The following is a 22,355-nucleotide window of genomic DNA, read 5'->3' on the forward strand; positions in this document are numbered from 1 at the left end:
CTTCCTCTAACCTTCCCTGGCCTCTTGGGGAATCTCTGGCACGACCCCAGACCTACCGGATTAGAATCTGTATTTTAAGAAGATTCCCAGGTGATTCATAGGCACATTAAGATTTTGGAAGCTTTGCTCTACACTGCTGTTTCTCAAACTGGGGAGGTTTTTAAAAGCTTAACGCCTACACCCAACACCCAAGAGATTCTGATTCAGTTGGTTTGAGGTGCAGCCTGGGCATCAGGGTCCTTTAAAACTCCCAGATGACACTCATATGCAGCAAAGTTTGAGAATCACTGCTCTATAAACTCCCCTTATACTCCTTATGGGGCTTGCACATTCTCTGATGGTGTGGTGATCTGTGTCCACGTATGTTTTCCCACTTCTATTAAACTGTACACCTTTTAAGACCAAGAATTCTTTTTTTTAATTCCATTTTTTATCACCTTTTACCTAACATAACGTTACCTAGCATTCTCATAGGAGTTTAATAAATATTTATTGGATGAATGATGAACGAATTATTTGAAATCTAAAAATGTTCTCTTGATATCATAAGTGTGGCTTTTGTCATAATTTGAGACTGGTTGAACATATTCTCGAAACTGTCAAGTGATTTCCTCTTTGGTTCTAAGTAAAGACCAAATTTCTACAGAACAGAAGGCTGGTGGCTAGACTAGGTTTTCTAACCAAGAATGGACTCGGTACCAGCACACCAGCCCCTGCCATCTCCATGAGCTCGCAGCTTAAATCCTGACTCCAGAGGGCAATGCAGCATGAAGCAGCCCCACCCCACACTCCGAGCATCCAATTCAGAAAGAACCCTTGGCTGAAAGATGATGATGTTATTGTTTCTTCCTCCCCAGGGCGCCGTTTTGATATTTATGGGGATTGTTGTCCTCACTATGAAGGCATCTGTTATGGAAATGTTCCTTGGTAAGTACTTTTATGTGTGCATCTGGATACACTGTTAACATTCTCCTATGGTCCAAAGAATCCTGCCAAGAAAAGGTTTAAACAGAGCATATAAACAGTTCAGTGTATCTTTTTATGATTAACATGTAGGAGAGAAGTTTAAGTGAGAATGTTAAGTGTAGATCAAATTCAGGATGCATGTGTATATAAATTTTTATATACAGCAAGTATTCTATTACATTGGTGTGTCTCTCTATATTGCATATTATACACTCAGATATACACACATATCTGTATGTATTCTTCAGCAACTAACAAATATTTCAGATATAGCATATTTACAGGGTCTGAATTTAGGGATCTTCTTGTTTCTTAATCTCCCCCCCCCAAAAAAAAAAAAAAATGATCACTCACACAGCCTTACTTGTACCAATGGCAACTCACACCTTAGAAATGAAACCTTTCAAATGTATCCGTTATCACTGGAGAATTTCAGGTAGGCCTTCAGGAAGCAGCAGGTCCACAAGAAGAGGGGAAAGTGCTGATGGGTTTAGCACTAAGCCCGAGGGGAATCAGTTCACCGTCACCCCATTGTGCTGTGGCCTTGTCCTGTGGAGTGACCCCATGGGTCACTGTGAAACTCTGACCAGCAAAGAAGTGCAGACAATCTGTATCAGTGTGTAGGGCTTCCATAACAACATACCACCAACTGGGTGGCTTAGAACTTATTCTCTCACAATTCCGTAGGCCAGAAGCACAAAATCGAGGTACCAGCTGGGTTGATGCCTTCAGAGGGCTGGGAGGCTGAAGTCTGTTCTGTGCCTTTCTCCTAACTTCTGGTGTTTGTTGGCAATCGTCAGCATTCCTTGGCATCACCCCTATCTCTGCCTTTGTCTTCACATGGCATTCTGTGTGTGTGTGTGTGTGTGTGTGTGTGTGTGTGTGTGTGTGTGCTGTGTTCAATTTTCTCCTTTTTATAATGACACTAGTCCATCATATTGGATTAGGGGCCCAAACTTCTCCACAATGACTAGGTCCTAACTTAACTAACTACATCTGCAATGACCTTGTTTCCAAATAAGGTCACATTCTAAGGTAGTCAGAGTAAGGATTTCAACAGATTAATTGGGGAGGGTACACAATTCAACTCATAATATAGTCAGAATGTTCAAGGTCTGTGCAGAGGGAGCCTACATGGTAGAGCTGAGGACTGGAAGAGAAAGAGGTGACACAGCTCAGAAGGTAAGGGGGCTCTCAGCCTGCTGGAAGGAGTATTGCGCTGGGAGTCAGAGGGACGACGTGGGTTCTGGTCTTGACTCCACTCACTACAGACTTGCTAAGGAATATTCACCTTGGAAGCACAGGGTCCTTCATTTCCACCTTGCCCTTCTCAGAGGCTGTCTCCCTGTCCCATACGAACCTACAGGGTAGTAGGTTTCTAACACAGGGTAATATAGGGGAGTTAGGAAGAGGAAAGATTTCTACTGAAAAACAAAGAAAACAAACCCTGGGGCCATTTCACACTCTGCCAAGTCTCTGGCCTCACAGAAACACAAAGGGAGGTTTGACTGTCCTGTCTTATCCCCGCCCCCCTTCCTCAGCCTGCCCTTCTGCGGTTTTCCCCTCAGGGCTGCTCATTCAGAAAGCAAGAAATCAAAGCAGGAAAAGGAGAGTCCTGTCACACATTTCTCTCTCCAAGTCCTCACTCACATGTCTGCCTCCCTAGCATCGCTCCCATTTTTCTGCTTGTCTCCATCCCAAGGCCATTCCCTTAAGTCCCCCATCACCCTTCCTCAGTACTGTGACAACCTCCACACCCCAAATCCTTACCCCTGTAACTCACTCTGTACCACACCCGCTTAATCTCCAGAAAGCCGACTTCTCATCACCACTCTCGTGATGTCAACTCCTCAGTGTTGTCCCTTTGTCTTTATAATGGAACCACATCTTTTCCTGTGATGGCTCTTACTGTCCACTGCTGCTCTCAGCGCTACCACAGCAGCCACCTGGGAAGTACTGACCTCCCCTTCCCCTGAGGGTCACGTCGCTTCTTACTTCTAAGTAATAGCATGGCCTTTGACCATGCTATTCTCTCTCCTCTCATGCTTTTCCTCTCACCCACAAACCCTACTGGTTTTCAGGCAGTTTCCCTCTTCCCACCATTTGATCACACCATGTTCCTATGTGCTTCCTTGGCACCCCACATCGAATCCTCTCACAGCTGCACAGCATTCAGTTCGCCATTTGTCTGGATCCCCCCAAAAGCTGTCCTGCTCATTTCCAGTGCTCAGCACATCTCATAGGCTCTCAAGCAATACTGCTACATAAATTTTATCCTCAGGGATGCTGGATTTTTAAGGTTACAGACTCCAATTCTGCACCTGTTTTGTTTGGGGCAGCAATTTATGCTCCAAGATTGAATTTGTCTTGGCCAGCTGTTTATTTAACATAGGTTCGCTGTGGGAAATTCACAAGCCAATAACATACAGGACAATGTCTCTTAATAAGCCAATAAAGAAATAACATACTCCAAAGCAATGATAGATTAATTATACTATCATTCCAGGCAAGGAGAGATGGAAGGAATAAAGTCCAAGTTTAGATGAGGTGTACCTTTTTATATGAGTAGCGTTCGGAAGAGCCAGCTTAACCAACCACCAGCTGACTGACAGCTGCCAGTGCAAAAATGAAAGTCACTGGTTGCTAGAGCATGTTTCTAGGAGATGGTGGTGCTGGTATTGGAGGGTAGGGTGATCTTTGCAGGGCCACTGTGTGGCTTTTGCCACCATCTACGAGGAATAGCCTCTCCAATACAGAAGCCATTGCTCCAAGGGTCTTCAAAAAGCTATTTAGGTCAGCAAAGGGACGCCTTTCCAGACCGAAAACTCTCTAATAGTCCTCACAGACTCTCAGTATTTATAGCCAAAAGTCCCCTTGCCATAGTTGCTTCTCCACATGTTCTTACCCATAAGCCCCCAGAGTGGCCGCTTAGCACCTGGGCTGCTGTGATAACAGATGAGATGATGACATCCTAACACAATTTCCTTCATTTTTACATCAAAACAACTTTACTTCTACAAACGATCTTTTTTTCGTCTTTGCTATTAAAAAAAAAAAGATTAAACAACTTAAATCATAAATAAGTGGATTTGGAATTGTATCAAGCCAATACACAAGATGACCCGATTCCATTGTGTGGGTTTTTTCCCCACACCAAGCAATTTCCAAATACCAGTTGGGTGTCCTACAATTCAACTCAATTCTGACACTACCCGGAAATAGAATCAGATTCTAGGTTGAGGGCTCAGCCCCACAAGACTGCCCCATATTCAGAAGCCAACCATAAGTCCAGGTTGTCACCTGTGCTTCTGACTGACTAGCTATAAATCAGAGGTTCTCATGATCCCCTTTTTGGGTTCAAGTAATTTACTGGAGTAGCTCACAGAACTCAGGAAACCTGTTTACTCACTAGGTGACTGACATATTACAAAGAATATTAAAGGATATGAATGAACAGCCAGATGAAGAGATACAGGACTAGGTCCCAAACAAAGGAGCTTCTGTCCTCCTGAAGTTTAGGGCCTGGCAGCACGCAGAAGCATTCTGGTTCCCTAATCTGGAAGCTGGCTGAAGCCTGTCTTTTTCTGTTTCTTTATGGTGGCTTCATTACATAGGCATGATTGATTAACTCATTGGTCATTGCTGATTGAGTCAACCTCCAGCCCCTTTCCCCTCTTGGGAAATCAAGCAATGGGACTGAAATTTCCAACCCTCTATTCATGGCTGGTTCCCCTGGCAACCAGCTCCCTCATCTTTAGAGTATTCCCAAAAGTCATCTTATTAACATAAACTGAGATGTGGTTGAAAGGGGCCTGTTATGAATAACACAAGACACCCATTTCACCTTTATGGCTCTGAAGTGATTTCAAGAACTGAGGACAAGAAACCAAGTATTATAACAAAAGATTCTCCTATTGCTCTTATCGCTCAGGAAATTCCAAGGGCTTTGGAAGCTGTGAGCTGGAATTATGGCCAGAAATGTGGTCAGAAGACCAAAATATGTATTTATATAAATCACAATATCACACAGAGCCACCCAATGATCCCCCAAAAACCCTCCCAAGTTAATGTTAAGTGTTTAATTAACATATATCAGAGCAAGCATGTTTGTTTAGATATGTTTATGGGTATGGGCTTATGGGTAAGAACATGTTTGTTTATACATGGAACACCATGTATAATCACTGGCTGTCCTCTCGGGGAGCAAGTGGAATGAAAGAGGCAAAGGCTATGGCCAGCAAACCTGCATTCTAGTTCTCCCGAAGAACTGCATCTTTAGCCAACATGTAAACCTTGACCTTGGTTTCTTTTCTATAAAGTAAAGGGATGGCCTCCAAAGCCTCCTCCCAGCTTTTATATGCTATGATTTGAAGCATCATTGTTATGATTTATGTGGTTGTAGAGAATGTTGTCCTGTCTTGGCTAGGAAACTGCGATTTATTTGATGCTCGAGATTTCATTAGATATGTAATACCAAATTAAAGCACAGGGAAAATTTGAACTACTTTAAAAAGATCTGCTTTATAAATCAGTTTTCAGGAAGCCACGTGGACAACCAGAGGACAATGGTTAAAGTGGCAAAAACAGATTTTCATCAAGAACTATTGCAATCGGGGAAAAGAGACCTCAGTATAGAAATGGGCTCAATTCCAAATACAACAAGGAAAGTGGGCATTTACAGCCAAGGAGGAGGTTGCCAGGGTCAGGGGATGGAGATTACTAAGCGGGTAGGGTGATTCTTGCTGAAACAACTTGATAAGATTCTATCTTAACTGTACTAATGGCCACACTAGAAAGGAAAAAAGAGAGAAATGGTGGGAAGTTTTTTATTGGAAAATGTCATTTCAAAATTTAATTTGTTTTGAAATTTCAAGCACTACTAGTGAAAGGTGAGAACATGCATGTTATTCAAAACTGGAACACTGAATTCTTAAAAATCGAGAAGTATCGCTGCAGAGTTGGCAAATCATAATTGCCTTGGAACTTTGGCCTCCAGACATAATTTCCTCAAGACATCAAAGGTGGGGGGATTCTTGCTGAAGCAACTTGACCGAGTCTTGCTAAATGCACACCAGGATGATCAAATATCAAGGGTGGGGATTCTCTCCAAATAGGATCCTTGCTAAAAACTAAGACTGGGCAATGCAGATCCAACAAGGATGGACACTGAAACCCAAGGTCAAAGCCTCATTGAAAAGAGGGCTTAGAGGAGCCTGACTAAGGTTTGGTCAGGGAGGGAGTACTTTTCAATACCATCTGAGTTAGTAAGGGGCTTTAAAAGGATCTAACAAGAATTTTAGGGGCTAGAATGCAGCATTTCTATAAAAGTTGCAGACGCATAAGTATTCAGTCAGTATTTACTGATTTGATCATTGATTAGATGTCCTGGCACTTCATGTCTTTTCTTGAAAGTGAATGGTCTGATTATAACTCATTATTAACAGGAAAACTGGAACACAGATTCATATTAACCATCCCAAAGATTTTAGAAAGCACTTTTCATTATTGTAAGTCTATATGATTTCAATATGATCACATTAAAAATAATTACATTAGCTTTTTCTAATTGTAAAAGAAACATATTCTATATCAAATATAGAATATATATGAAAAATATACGATAGATGGGAAAGATACAGAAATATAAAATAGAAATTATAATTTCATCATTATTAACATTCGGTATATTCGTTCCAGTAATTTCTCTCTACATATATTCTAACTTTGTCAGAATCATTCTTAAAGTTAGAGCTGAGCACATACCATGTCATTTAAGGTCTTTCTACATATCATTTGTAATAAATGCTTAGGAGTCCCTATTGTTGGAACATTTCCAATATTTCATTATTTCTAAATTGCCATTAGAACATTTTTTTGCATAAATCTTTGCCTACCTATCTGATTATAATTTGGGGCATAATCCTAGAGGTATATATTCTAGGACAAAGAATAGAACCTTTGAAATATATTACCAAAGGTTTTCCAGAATGACTCCATCTGCTTAGACTACCCACAATGACTGGGAAGCCCTAACCCCAGACCCATGTCAGGATTAGGTCTAACCTTGTGTTCAACTCTTACTAACGTGATGTGGAAAAATATCCCATGATTTTGCGTTAGCTGACATTTTTTATCATTCATGAGATTGAGCACGGTCTCCAGCTGATTCATCGGTATGGTCTCTATCTATGAATCATCTGACTGATCATTTATTTAAATTGAACTTGAAAACAATTACACCTCAGCTATCTTGACTGTTCTGATGGCCACACTAGAGGGGAAAGAGAGAAGTGGGGGGAAGTTTTCCTATTGGAAAAAGTAATTTTGACATTTAATTTGTTTTGAAATTTCGAGCACTACTAGTGAAAGGTGAGAACTTGGCATGCTATTCAAAACAGGAACACAGAATTCTTAAAAACTGAGAAGTATCGCTGCAGAGTTGGGAACTCATGCTTGCCTTGGAACTTTGGCCTCTAGACATAATTTCCTCAAGACATCTAGACGCTAATGGCCTCCGCAGCTGGATAATTATTCACGCAGAAGGGACTGGCTTTCACACCTGTGTTCCACTTTGTACTTTGAAATGAGCCATCTCAGTGCTCTGCCTTCTTAAGGAAAGACACACAGGACTGATTTTTCTCTCACCTGAATTCAACATGCAAGTCACCATTTCCAATACAGCAAGACAGGTCTTGCAGATGCGGAATGGAGACCTGCTGCAGGATAGCAGCACATTTTCAGCCTTCTTGCCCAGCCCTCCCTTAGAGGAGTGATCTCTGGGAAGCTTTAATTAATAAGCATCTAAGCTGAGGGGAGGGTGTCTGTATACCATTGAAGAGAATGACTATAAACCACTGCTGTAAAACTGAACCAGCTATGCCTGTTTTCAGCCCAGAGGGCCTTGGCTGAGCAAATGCGAGTGATGGAGTGGTCTTACTGAGATATTTATAGTCCTAATGATACCGAGACGTATAAACCACTTGTCACAGACATACAGGCCCAGGACAGGATTTGGTTTTCCACAAAAATGGATACCCAAATTTATTACTATTTCACTTACTCTGTCTACTTGTACCTTTTTTTTCTATATATTTATTTACTACTTGTTTAAAAAAATATTTGGGGGTTCTACTTGTTTATGCTTGTGTATAACATGAAAATGTGGTCTTCGCACAAAGTTAAATGACACAGAAACTACTATAAAAATTAGACCTCCAGGATGCTCACACCCACCCAAACCCCAGAAGTAAATAACACCTAAAAAAGTCCGCCTTCATTCTCCTTGGCTAGACTTTTGGTTCTCACTCAGTTCTCTTTCATGTTTCTGTTCTTACAGGACATGGTATGTCACATTTCCAGGCCTCAACTAATGCTAGTAGTCAAAATTGGGGATACTTCAGTAGCTATAGCTGCATCATTGGCACAGAGTAGCTAGAGAATCATAAGACAAAAAGTTTTCATAACACACAATTGGTGACACTGCCACTTTTTACTTTAAAGATAGTTTCTAATTCAAGGATTTCGAAGTCCATTTATGGCTAAATTGAGCATCTGTGTTCTGTTAAAAAACAAACGCATAAATTACAGAGTAAAATGCCTTTTTTGATGCTCTATTGCCACATGTCCACCTGCAGAGTCCCAACGCCATCCACCAAGTGGGTTTCTCAGAAAAGGGGCTAACATGGAGGTAAGTTAAAGCAGTACCAGTTTTGGGTGGGTAAGGTGAAAGAATACCTGGAGAGGAAAGAAGAAGAATAGAGAATTGACTAACCCTTTGAAAGGAAAATCATTGCTTTTCTGTCTACTGGTAGAATTAGTATAAGTACAAACAAGTGAGCATTTTCAGACATTGTTAACAACAAAAAATTGCTATGAGAAATTTTCACAATATATATCAAAATTTTAAGTGGGTAATCGTTTTCAGATAAGAAATCCCATTTGGAGGTTTATTTTAAAGAAATGGTCATGGATCATTGCAAAGATGGAGCTATTTATGTTAAATTGGAAATTGGCTAAATTATGATACATGCTTATAGTGCAACACTTTGCAGGCAATTAAAATTATTGTGAGACTAACATTTAATGACCAAAAAAATGTAGCTATCCTTAAGTAGAAATAAGTTATAAAACATTGTAAACAGTATGAGCACGATCAAATGTTTGTTTAAAAGTACACATATGAATACATAACATCTATACATATATAGAAAAAGGCTGAAAATATACTTTTGTGTTCAACTATATTTTCTGTACATTTTTGTGTGGGTTTTTGTTTTGTTTTGTTTTTTTACATTTTTCTACAAGGAACATGTATTGTTTTGGTAATAGGAAAAAAATTGGTCAATGTTATTTTTTACAAGCACAAGGCTCCAACTGGTAATGTGACTTTAAAAAGGATAAAGAGGCCCCCTTCTCCCCCCACTGTTGCACTTTCTGGAGGAGAGCAGTAGCCAAATGCTGCTTGAGGTTCTGCTCCTGTTTCTGAGGAGGAAGCTCGCCTATCTGCAGGTGGCCTCTGTGGGGCACAGAACCAGGTGCTGCTACATGGACCACCAAGGGACACTCAGGTCACACCTCAGACAGACCTTATGACCAGTCTCTCTCTACCCTCCAGTCCCCTTTCTCCTTGTCTTCCTTTCCCAGACAGCGCTCCTCTGGTGCTTTTTACACAACCCCTCCATGCAGCTTTCCTTCTGTTGCACTCATATGCACACGCACACGTAAGCACACATGCACATTCAGTTCTCTGGCCATTTGGAAAGGACACAAGCAGGGTCTGGGTGCCCATCCTGCCTCTATCATTCCACTCACCCCTAGGAACAAACAAATCACATTCCCTCCTTTGGAAAATAGAGATGGTAGGATGGGTGTGTTGAAATTTAAAGACAGCAAAACAAAGGACAGTTATCCAAAAGGTATTTCTGAAAGACCCTTTCAATAGAGGCTAAGAAAAGTATACAAATGATACATCTTATTTTCTAATATAAGGGAAAATCAGTCTCACCAGTGAGAATACATTAATGAGTGAGGCAAACACAAGGGTCAAAAAAGGGAAAGTGTTTAGATGAAATAATATTGATTGGTTTTTGTTGTTGTTGTTGTTTTCGTCTTTTCTTCTGTAGTTCTGCTGGTGACTGGAGTACATTCAAATAAAGAAATGACAAAGAAGATTAAAAGGCCTAAATTCAGTAAGTAAAACTATAATTCCTTACTGACAGAAGGCTTGTATCTCTCATGGGGAGGGTTTTTATACTTTAGATAATTTGGAAGGTTGTTTTGTTTTTGTTTCTTATCTCAATTACTTTGCATTCAGACTGATTAGTAATGATTCTTATTTATCATCTACCCTATTCAGAAAAGCATTTGAGATAGGAGTCCTGATTTTAGGGTGAAAGATAGGTGCTTCCACTACACTAGAAAAATTCAAAAGACACATACAAAGACCAGGCAACTCTATGACTAAGCTGAAGTAGGTATTTTTCTGCCATTGAAATGATGTCTCAATTCCCCATACCAGAATATTCAGTCTGGCTAATGCCAAGGTCCAGCAAACCCGCCCACCTTCCAGTGTGCCCTGGAACCAGAAGGTAAATCTCACAAGAAAGCCCAGGAGGTTTCACATCCAATCAATGGAAAGAGGAAAATTAAATTTCATTTGGGGATGTAATATCAGTTAAGATTGGATAACAGAAAATCCGAAATAACAGTTGCTTTAAAAAGACAGAAGTTTCCTTCTCTCTCCTGTAAACATAGTCAATTTGGGCTTTGGCAAAAGGTTCACCGTCTTCACGACCCCATACCCCTCTGTCTTGTCATTCTGCTTTTCTCAGTGTGGTCCCAACCCACTGTCTAAAATGGCTTCCCCAGCTCCATCCATCATGGGCACATTTCAGTTAGTAGGCAGGGATAAAGAATGGCACATGCCCACTCCCTTTAAGGATAAATCCAGAAAGTCAAGTATACCACTTCTACGGAGTACCCTTGGCCATCTTGAAGGGAGAATGACAAATATGATTTCAGGCATCCACATGCCTAGCTAAAAGAAAGGGGTTCTATTACTAGGAAAGCAGGGAGACTTGATACTAGAAAATAACTAGCAGGACAGGACATAGATGGGAAATAATCACACTCAGATGTTGTGAGCACACTGAAGTATCTGGATCTAAATCTGTAGACGTGATGGAGGCTTGACAGAAGGTATATTTAGAAAGGACCATAAAAGAAAGGCTTTAGATATAGTCAGTGTTCTGTGCTCTCCACAACTGAAACTTCTTTGTAGATATTACATTCAGGTGCCTTGAAATCAGCAACGTTAATAACTTGAAATAAAAGAAAGAGATTTGCTTCACACACCATTCTTTTTCTCTTCTGCTCCTTTAAACCCTCCATGTGGGGTTTCCTGTTGAAATGAGACCAAAAGGGCAACAATTCACAGCCTCCTAGCCTGAAATACTAAAAAGGAATCAGTTGTTTATTTATTCCTGTCAGGACCAAGAGCCAAGAGAATCAGCCCAGGGGCAGATGTGTGTTCAAAACAATGATTGGGTTAATATGGAGACAAATGCACACCCAAGTATGAATTCCTCTGGGCTGTTTCCAGTACCTTCATTAACTCATATACAGAAATCATGAAAGGTTCCATGATTACCATGACAACAGTTTTCAGTAACGATGAAAGTCTGTGCTAAATGAACCCAAGGACAAACCTCTGAGAGATCTCAAATGGATTGAATTTCTGATATGCTAAATTCTAACCTTATTCTCAAAATCTCCCTGGTGATGCAGCACATTTAAATCAATAAGTCCATGAGGCCTTTTCTCTAATTAGAAACTCTGGCACAATCATTAAATAATGGGGGGAAAGATACAATTAAGGTAATAGGATATTCCCAGACCATGGCGATAGCTGATTCTTTACCTCAGGAGTATTTCCAAATTATAGTCTATAGCTTGAGGCCAAAGTAATTTTCATTTTTTTCTACTCATCATTGTCAACCTGCCACTAGGGTAGATGACTGGGGGTAAGGGAGGCACATCATTTATTTATTTGACAAGCATTTATTAGATGCCACCCAAGTACCAGGTACTGCATTAGACCCCCGATACAACAGTGATGGAGAATCAGTCTTTGCCCTCACAGAGCTCAAAATTGAGGGAGGAAGAAAGACAAGCCACCAGGCAATGATGATATCTTATGTAAGTGCTAGGACACAGGAGCTAAAGTAAAGGAACTCCAAGAATATGGAGAAGAAGCCATGTGTCTTGGAAGGCTTCCTGGAGGAAGTGAGACATCTACACTGATATCTGAAGTCCAAATAGGGATTGGCCAAGCAAAGATGAGAAGAATGTTACAAGCAGAGAGAAAACAGCATGTCCAAGTCCTGAAATGCAGAAAGAGCTAAAAAGTAGTTAAATATAACTGAATAGGAAGTGAATGGGTTGAGATAAGAGATGGAGAGGTAGGCAGCTACCTGGTAGTAAAGATCTTTGTTACCATGTCCAGGAATCTGGACTTCATCATGAAGGCAACAGGCAGTATCTCAGTGCAGGTTATTTTGGTCGCAATTAGCAGAACTCCAAGGAAAATTTGCTTAAGCAATAACAGACATTTGGGCAATAGCTTGTGGAATCCAAGACAGGGACAGCAGCTGGACTGTATGCCAGATGTAAAGGCCTCGGGAATCAGTGCCTCTGCTTGTTTCTGTGTGTCTGCCTCACTCTCTCCCTCTTTCTCTGTGTAGACCATGTCTCTCATTCTCCCAAATTCCTGGGAGAATCTATAATAATTGCAGCAGCGTAGGCTGGTGGGGTGGTTCTCAGAAAAGAGTATAGTGGGTAGGGTTGTGTTAGGGAAATAAAACAATCCTGCCAATAAAACACCCCTTTGTACCAAAGTATGAAGACAGAACACAATTTATTAGTGAGTAAACATTACAGTTTTACATGCATGTACAGTTGGGATGAAAATATCTACCAAGTCTGGACAGACTGTCACACAAATGTATACAGTAGAGTGGAAGACAGAACAATTGCAACTTCTTTTATCTCCTTGAGAGATAAATACACATACCTCACAATTGTCCCCTGTAAACCTAGAGACCCCTGAGCTCCTTCTGGAGGTAAGTGTTTACAGATCCGAGGATCTGAAGGCCAAAGATCTTGCATTGGAGGATCAAAAGCCTGGCTTTTTATTGGGCTTTTATATCTCAAGGAGACACCCTAAGTGGAGAAGACAGGGAGACAATGGGCTCCCTCCTCTTCGCTGAACAGAGAAAGCTTGATAATTTTACTCTTACAGTTGATACCTCAAAATATATCTTACAAGGAGCTACTGAAGCATTTTAAGCAGAAAAGTGAAATCATAAAAGCCGGGCTTTAAACAAATATCCTTGGCTTCAGTGTGAAACGGACTAGGTCAGTCGTTCTCAAAGTGTGTTCCTGGACCTGCAGCATCAGCATCGCCTGGAACCTTCTACCCCATGGACCCCAAATTTCAAACTATAGGTTGGGGAAGGGAGCAGCAATCTGTGTGTTAACAAGCTCTCTAGGTGATTCTGACGCCCAGTAAGATTTGAGAACTGGTGGACTTGAGAGACAATCAAGATCAGAATGGCTTAGAGAGAGGGATGGGGACCCACCAATTGTCGTCAGCGTCCTCTGACCTCTCTCCTAGCCAGCCCTCAATTTTCACCGGTGTTCATTCAAGACTAAAAGTCCTTGCCACCCAGAGGACTGAAGGCAAAATATGGAGGAGGCCATCTGAGAGTTCTGGTCAGTGGACAATTTACTGACCCCTACTATACAAGATGTGGTGCCAAAAAGTTGGCAGAGCCAGATTTGAAACTCAACCCCAGACACTTTCCCAATGCCTCCTCCTAAGCGAAAAAGAACTAAGGAATGGAGTATCTGCTGCCTGGAGGCAGATGAGGGTGCTGGATAATCAAGGGCTAACCAAATAGGAAATAAAGTAGGAGAGATGTGGGAAAAATAGGGAAAGGAGGAACCAATATGAGTATCTTCCCTCGTCTTGGCCTGAGACCACATGCCATGCCAGTGCATCTCTTCTGTCTACTGTTGTTTTGGGTAATTGTCTCTTTTTCTCCTCCCTACTTCCTCTTCTTTTTCATTTCTTTTTCTTCTCATCACCTTTTCCTCCTTTCCATTTCTTTGGTTTGCCCATGACCCCCAGTGGCCCTCATGGGCATTGTTTATCTTCATTGGGGGCCCTTTGGACCCAAAAGGTAGTATACGCATATGTTGAAAATAACCTGGCAGTGGGGGGAGGGGGGAATTCCAAAGCTGAAAGCAAAGATAAGATGCATTATTACAACTCTACTCCTCCCACCTGTACATGACCATTCATTCCAAGCTAATATTTTGCTTTCATGTACACAGTTGTATTGGGTGCAATTTTACTCCACCACATTTGGCTTATCCCATCAGCTTATTTTCTAAATCAAATCAAGTCTGATTCCAAACTGCCCATTGCCAGGGACTTCCATCACTGCAGGGACTTCCTCCTTCCCCAGTGCAGCCCATGGATGCCTTGTATAATCTAGAACATTCAGGGAGGTCCCCCTTCACTACTCAGTGTCCAAGCCTGTGTTATCTCTGGAAGTTGGGCAAGTCAATTTTGTCCTAAATGATGGGATCTCAGCAGAGGTGGGGAAGCCCCATGCCTGAAGTTTTCAGCCCAAGGGTTACCATACTAGGCACTGCTCCGAGGTGATGCTCCTCCAAGGCAGCTTCCAGGGAACAGGGGCATTTCCCTTCCTGGGCTACCTACTCACTCCCACCTTCCCAGTCTCGCACAGTCATTTCCTCTTCATCACTCTTTGGACTGACCAAGCCCAATCTCCTCAAACAAGGGGGATTTGGAAAGGGTAATTTCCAACGTCTTGAGGGAGAGTTGTCGTTGGGCAGCCCTGTCTTCTCTCCTGCAACCTTGAGCTCCCAAGGTAGGAGAACATAAAAGCCTGACTATCTTCTTAAAAAAAAAAAAAAGGGAAAAATACAATAAGAATAAACATAAGTTAATGTTTTAATAAATTAACCTATTGTAGAGTCCATGCAAAAGTTTGCATCATTGTACGTATGAAATGAGTTTTTTATACAGTTTATTTTCAGAGGTGACTTTTTCAAGGCTCTCATCTTCCTGGTATGTTTTGAAGCCATAGATCTGACCTTATCCAGAGGTATCTCATTGGTAGATTTAGTCAGCACACACCTACTCAGGCAGTTTCTAACAAATGACCAAAATGTGACTGCATTTCTCTTAATTGTTGAAGGCTACAAACAATGATTGAAAGATTTAGCTGTGTTCATAACAGTCTGCTCTTAAGGCCGTCAGGAAACCTTCTGAATTTTAAGGATCAACTTCATTTATGTGTAGATTACACATTCAGAAAAAGGTCTGCTCCAACTCAGGAGACTTTCAGCCTATACTGTAATAAACCCATCATATCTCCACATAAATTATGTCCACTAATGACTCTAGAACAATCCCTCCTTGGCAGAGTATGTGTACTAGAGAGAGAAAAACTGTCAAGTTGTAAAATCTCAGTAACTTTTCTGCATATAAGGCAGCCCCAGAAGAGCACCAGAAGCAATGGCCTTAGTCCAAAGTGGGTTCAGATGAGCTAGCGTCACACAGGTGAGAGCCATGATAATTAATTCCATTCAATACATTACTGGCCGTCCATCCTGCAAAGTCTCTGACGTTAGTGAGCATCCAATCTCATGTAAGATAAAATCAATGTGCAAAGGGAAGCCTTCCTGGACCAAATTCCTGTTGCCAACACACACACAAAACTAGTTTCAATGGCGCCTGTGTGTGGTACACTTCCTCTACTATACATTTATCACGGATTATTATAAGATGCTTTTTTATACAGTCTGCCTTCCCAACTAGACAGAAAGCACCATGAAGATACACTTAGTGCTCATCAAGTATTTTTTGGATGGATGAACAGACAAATAACAACAAATATGCCACTATAAAGCAAAATGTGGTAAATTCTGCATGAGAATAACAAGGATTCACACAATCCTATTCTACAATAGGATTCACATTGAAAGAGCATCCAAGGAAGGACATGAAATTTTACAAGCAATGGTAGGTCGGAGGGCTTTCTAGGTGAGCTAAGCCCAGATGTCACAGGGAGCAAGTGGAAGATGGCCTCAGGAAACAGTGAGTGGCGTGGTTTTGTTGAAGTGTCGAGGAATCATGGGTGATACAGAGGGAAGGTGGGTCAGGACCAGGCAATGCCAGCCCGAGAAGCTTTGCTGTTCTTCATTCTTTAGAGGGTGGGGACCCTGAGAGTTTTCTGAGCAGGAAATCTAGATGATGAAGACAACACTCAACAAGATAAACAACATCAAGACAGTCTCCACAGGCAGTGAAGCTACATTCGGAAATATTTCCATTACATTGAAGTCTATTGAAATAGTCTTAACTTGGGGTGAAATGTACAACCTTTAATTCACATAGTCCTCTCCAATAAGTTAACCTTAATATCTTGTAAGGCATGGAAAGGTTTTTGCAATCAACGTTGAAAGGGTGGATAATTCCCAGAGGTACTACCTCAGCCACATAGGACTCGGTTATTTCGTGTATTGGACACTGATGAAGAGATACACAGCTCTGTGTAGGATGTTGATATAACATTGCACATGGCTTCCTGAGCAGGTTCTCATGCTGTTAGCTGTAGCAACTTGTAAGTAATCCCCAATGTTTGCCTGCTTCTTAGACAACTGGTGCCAACACCAGTGTGTTCTCCATACAAATTGGTGTGCCCCCTCTCAGACCAGGAAAACAGAAGAGGATTAACTTTCTAGCCTTCTTTCTGATATGTGCGTGAAAAGGGAGGCAGATTCTCTCAGTGTTGCAGATTTTCAGTTGAGTAAACTCTACCCTAGCAATTCTCAGAAATAACAGGAAAACAATGGAAGGAAAATTACACTAAACATGTTGCCTTGCAGGTGTTTGAGATAAATGTGCAGATGCATACAACCCCCCCACCCACACACACAAACACAAACACACTCATACACACAACCTATTTGCGAGACCTTTCCTGCATTCACTCACTGGTGGTTGTCAGTGATCTGCAAGTACAGAAAAGCCCTGTGAGGTCAGAGTAGGGAAGCAGAAATTTAACTCCTCCTCTTAATTATGGAAGAGGCAGCCAGGTAGTTAGCAAAGCTTTGCGGTTCGAGTCAGAGGACCTGAGTTCAGATCCTGGCTCTGCCACTTAATTGGTAACTGAGCCTGAGCAAGTCAACTCACCTCTCTGGAAAATGAGGACAATATGTCTCTCAGGGTTCCGTAAGAGGCAAGTGAAAAAAACGTATGTTAGAGTCCTCCGTAAACTAAAAATAGGTTATTTTTAGAGACACAAACTTCTGTACATAGCCCAAGAGCTATGTTGCCATAGATAAGTTAACTGTTTTCCAATTACTCCTTCATCAACATCCTTCCATGGAGTGTGGATATAGGTATTTTCGCAGACCTGGCAAAAACATCGGCTAGAAAGACCAATTTTATAGAATTTTTGAAGTGCTTAAAGCTTGAGCTTGGAGTTATCTGCCGAGACAAGTGCCCTTTACCAGGTTTGTCTTTATCAACTATTTCCATCGCATGTCCTACATTTCGCCCCATTGTTGCTTGTATATATTCTCCTTGAGAAATATTTAACGACCAAGGGAAAATATTTCTTTAACCTCCGACGCTGCACATCTTCTTGACAAAGGCTTGGCTCAGGCGAGAATGCAATACAGTGTTAGAATCAGACATACCTGCACTCAAATCCAGCCCCATTATTGACCAAAGCTGTAGTTTCATCATCTAGAGTGGTTATCACTCCAGTGGAAGCTTGGCCACCATGGCTCCTCAGGCGTCAGGTTAGATCTGTGTAAACACCAAGTCTGGAGCTCTCCTGTGATTTCTGGAGAAGCTGCAACGTACTCCTCATGATTTTCTCCACCAAGCCCCTCCTGTGTTCCCATGGCCTTCCCGTCCTGCTGCGCCCTGTGACTTAGCTACTTTACTAGCTCCTCGAAGAAACTTCCCTGCATCTGCTATTTTATCATATTTTGGAGCCTTTATTGCAGCTATTTCAAGGATAAACAGAAGGAGTCACCTTGTGAAACACAAAATTTTCTTCCACCAGCACCTCATTCCACCCTCACGCTCTCTCCCTTACTATCTCTGCCCCATCCTCCCTCTCCCATATAACAAGCCCATTTTACAAGTAGACTCTTCTCCTTGCCTCTCTGAACAGTTCAGCCCACATGCAAGCCCTTGGAAGCTCAGCCTCTATCCCAAGTAGGCTTGTCAAGAAGTTTCTTCTGAAAAGAATATTGTGCAATCCTGAAGAGTTCTAACAAAAACAATTGTTGACATCTTGGTCATATTTGGATTAATAATTTGTCTAGTCCCCATGTGATTTGAGCCCTGCTGACTTCCCAGACCCTGTCACGGATCTCTCTCTCTCTCTCTCCCCACTAACTGTGCTCCAGGCACACTGACCTCCTGTATCTTCTTCAAACCATCAAGCCCATTCCCATATCAGAATTTTTGCCCTGGCTCTCACTTCTGCCTGAAAGCTCTTTCTTCCAGGCCTTTGCTGGCTGATACCTTTTCATCATCCAAGTAACAGTGTTAAGAGATTAAGTAGAGAGAAGTTCAGGGACCAAATCTTTTAGGGCCTTATAAACCATCTTAAGGAGCTTGGACATTATTCTGAGGGCAACAGAAAGCCAATGAGGGATTTTAAACAGGAGAGTGATGAAAAATGATTACATTTTTAAAAGCATCACACTGGCTATTCAACGCAGAAAGGACTGGGGTAACATGGAAGGAAGAAGACAAGATAGGAAGCTATTGTGTTGACAGTCCTGTTGGTGACTTGAACCAAGGTGGAGGTAGAGAGAAATAGCAGATTTGGAAATAAAACTAACAGGACTTGCTAATGGATTGGCTTCATTCATTCATTCATTCATTCGATCATTCAGCAGACAGTCTGTTGAGCAGCAGTGAACAGAACAGACAAAAATCCCTGCCTTCGTGGATTATATATTCTAATAGATGAGTAAAGATATAAATGGAACTGGGACATTGAAAAAGTAGTAGCATTTAAACAGATAAAAGGAAAAGGGTTCCAGGTATGAGAAATGATACGAGCCAAGTCTACAAGACAACATTCATTTGAAAATTACCATGGGCAGCAGTGGCAAGCCTTTTTTGCATAATTCTCTTAAAATAGGATTTTATTCTAGTGGAATATCACGGTCCAACAAAATCATTTAATATCAAAACTGTTTATGCATAAGTGCTTGTACATTATAATAATTCTTCCTCATTAACATCCAGGAGGCAAACTTATTATGGCCTCGAATAGATTAAGAAATTTGTTTTCCAGAAGCAATGTGGCTTGCCTGGGATCATTGCAAAGATGAATGGCAAAATAAGAACTAGAGTATACAGTTTGATTTAGCTTGCTACATCACTGGCTGATTGTACTGACATCACCCAGTAATCACTCTGTTATTAGACCAGGCAGAAGACCTAGCCCAGAGCAGAAACATTTGCAGTTCTGCCTCTGATTCCAATGTTGCATGAAAATAGTGGCTGAGGCAGAACCCATTTTGCCCAGGAAACCTCTGAGATGAGGTCTTTTGTTCAGAAACCCTTTGAGATCAATACAGCAGATACATTACTTCCGTGAGCAGCATCTAAAGGTTATCTCACAGTTCTAACCAGCTGGGGTTCAAGTGGTTCTTTTCTTTTCCCTGTGGCTGGTGCCAAGGGCCTGTGGGAAGGAATCCTTGGCAGATTCTGAGATGCTCCAATGTGAGCTCTTTCACAAAAGTGATAGTGACCGTGGGAAGGAAGGCAAGGTGACCTTAAGGAATCACCTGAGGGAGAGGAGAGCAGATGGCCAAGGAACAGGTCTGTGTGCAAACGTTCCACCAAAGTAGTTCTGGGCGCCCCTGGGATCTCTGTGACTTTAGCCCAGAATTCCGTTACTGCCACCAGCAACTGTCCACTCAGGAAGGAATGGAGAGCCTCTCTCCTCAATTTCTCCAAATGTTCCTAGAGTAAACCATTTTAGGGCTTCTAAAAAGTTCTCACCTGAGATTAATAGTCAGGGCACAGCAGCCCCTAGCCCCCTCCCCCCCCAGCACCCAATTCTGTTTGGCATTTGTCAAATGTCTTCCTGTTCCCCTCAGACCTTAGACTGATACTTCTTGAGCTGCCTTAGCTTAGAATTGTTCTCTTAGCTTGGAATTGTTCTCTTAAGGAAGTCTTATTTCTGCAATTTTGAGACATAGCCCAGACAAGGGGGAAGGGAGATATGAAAATGAACCTAAGTACCAACAGAGAAAGAAAAAAGGAAAACCTAAGCTGTGAGATGGAACAGCTCAAAAGTAGTCAGCGGAAATGCAAAGATAAACCATTTAATTTGGTCCTCAAGTAGATGGAGGATTTCTTGGAAGGTTACAGGACAACAGACTGTTTCACAAATAACTGTGAGGATACTGTAAAGAAATAAACCATGTCTTCCATATACTCAAAGAAGAGCAGCCAAAAAGATGCAAATGGCTGCTTCTTCCCAGTTGGATTTAGACATTATAATGTCCAGTGATTTGGGCAATTATTCTGAAAATTTTAATTAGCTCACTCTCTCCAACTTGATGTTCTGTACAAATTTAAGAAATAATTGCCCTTTAGCCACTGTTTGCCATTGCACCCTGTTTTTCCAAAGTGCATGAGCACATGTGCTTAGTGTCATTTCATTCCCCTCCACCCCCCCCACCCCACCCCACCCCGGCCCATGGGACAAGTTGATCCACCAATTTCACTAATCTGGTTGGGCACAGATAAAGCTGATCTTATTTAAATTACTTCTTAGATCTATGAAAAAAACAAGACAAAACAAACCAAAACACACATGCCCCTTAGAGGAAGGGGTGGGGAATAGATTAGCAGGAAGTAAAATATTCCCACGTGACATTTTTCCCCTTGTCTGTTTAAACCAACTATTTCATGGAAAACCCACTGCATGTTCTGTGTGCACCCGTAGTTTTTCAATAGGTTTAATCACTGTATAATACTCATGCAGTAAGCTTCTAGATATAGCCATTTACTCAACTCCAGAAGATTTGGGTTGGCCTGCCAGGGATCCAAAATCTTAGGGAGCCAAAGGTACATCTAAATTGAACCCCAGTTCACAGAAGTTTTCACCTCCTATTTCAAATGACTAAGAACCAAGAAAGAATGCTTTCTTTTTTTCCTTTTTTTCTTTTTTTCCATCTAAGGGAGGAGATGCATTTGGGAGTGGGGAAGTGATCTGCAGAAAGCAGCAGAGCTGAACGCATTCAGTTACACCCAGGGATCAAACAATTAACTAATTTAAGGAGAGCCTACAGTGGCATCTTCGGTCCCCAAATTGCCTTAAAAAAAAACAAAAACAAAAACACAAATCTCTAAGACTCAAAATAGTAAATGCAGCCTTGAATGTCAGGATTTAAAAGAATGAAAGAAAAAAGAAAATAACTTTGGAGAGGAGGCAACCTGTGGTGGGGAGAAGGAAACCACAAAACTGTTTTAAGCACAGGGCTCCACTTCTTAATGTAGACCACAAATTGTTTTAGCCTGTGATCAAACTCAGCCCCCAGGCTCCAGGAGAAGCACTTCCATGCTGGCCCAGCCCTGAGTGGCAAAGATTGTCTGGGAGGGGTGTTTAAGAAAAGAGCAGGAGTTCTAACGTCAGTTCTCTCCAGTCTGAATGAAAGGCCAACTCTGTTCCATTCAGGCATCTAAGGGTTAAAAAAAAAAAAAAAGAGTGTGCATTTTGGATACAGCTGGAAGCCATTAACAACTCTGAGACCATCTCAGTAACTCAGTGAGAGGGTGGGTGGCCTGGCAGAGATCCTGAATCCGTGTATGTAATCACAGACTCTTAGCATGGGGCGGGGCTTTATTTCTTTCTCCCACCCAATGTGGAAAATCCCCTCTTTAACTGTTCAGTCCCTGCCAGCCCATTCCCTGCTCATGAGGCAGTCAGTCCACAGCTTCAAGGGCAACTTCAATTACTAGAAAGTTCTTCTTGGCCAAATTTGCCTCCATATAAAAATCTATCCTTTAGTTCTAACTCTGCCCTCTGGTGTCTTAACACACAACAGTCCTACTTGTGAAGACAACTATCACTTGCCTCCAAATTCGCTCCTTCTTACGGCCAAAAAACCCATTTCTGCCAGCCATCCCTCACATCTGGTGGTTTCCAGACCCTTCCTGAGCTTCTTACTCTTTGAACTGTGCTCATGTTTCAGACTCCCTTCTGAAGAACGGGGCCTAGGATGAAAGACATTCCCAACTTGAAGGA

At 41.7% G+C, this 22,355-nt stretch overlaps 1 protein-coding gene across 1 annotated transcript in view; it reads left to right on the forward strand.

The window, feature by feature from the left end:
* Window positions 1-22,355, forward strand: part of VIT (vitrin) — a 98,553-nt gene that overhangs the window by 20,903 nt on the left and 55,295 nt on the right. The window contains exons 2-3 of the mRNA XM_019741949.2: window positions 858-927; window positions 10,089-10,154. Of these exons, the coding sequence (XP_019597508.2) occupies window positions 876-927; window positions 10,089-10,154 (118 nt within the window). The 5' untranslated portion in view covers window positions 858-875. The remainder of the gene's footprint in view (window positions 1-857; window positions 928-10,088; window positions 10,155-22,355) is intronic.

The sequence above is a fragment of the Rhinolophus sinicus genome, linkage group LG05 (assembly GCF_036562045.2).
Source record: "Rhinolophus sinicus isolate RSC01 linkage group LG05, ASM3656204v1, whole genome shotgun sequence".
Classification (NCBI taxonomy): domain Eukaryota; kingdom Metazoa; phylum Chordata; class Mammalia; order Chiroptera; family Rhinolophidae; genus Rhinolophus; species Rhinolophus sinicus.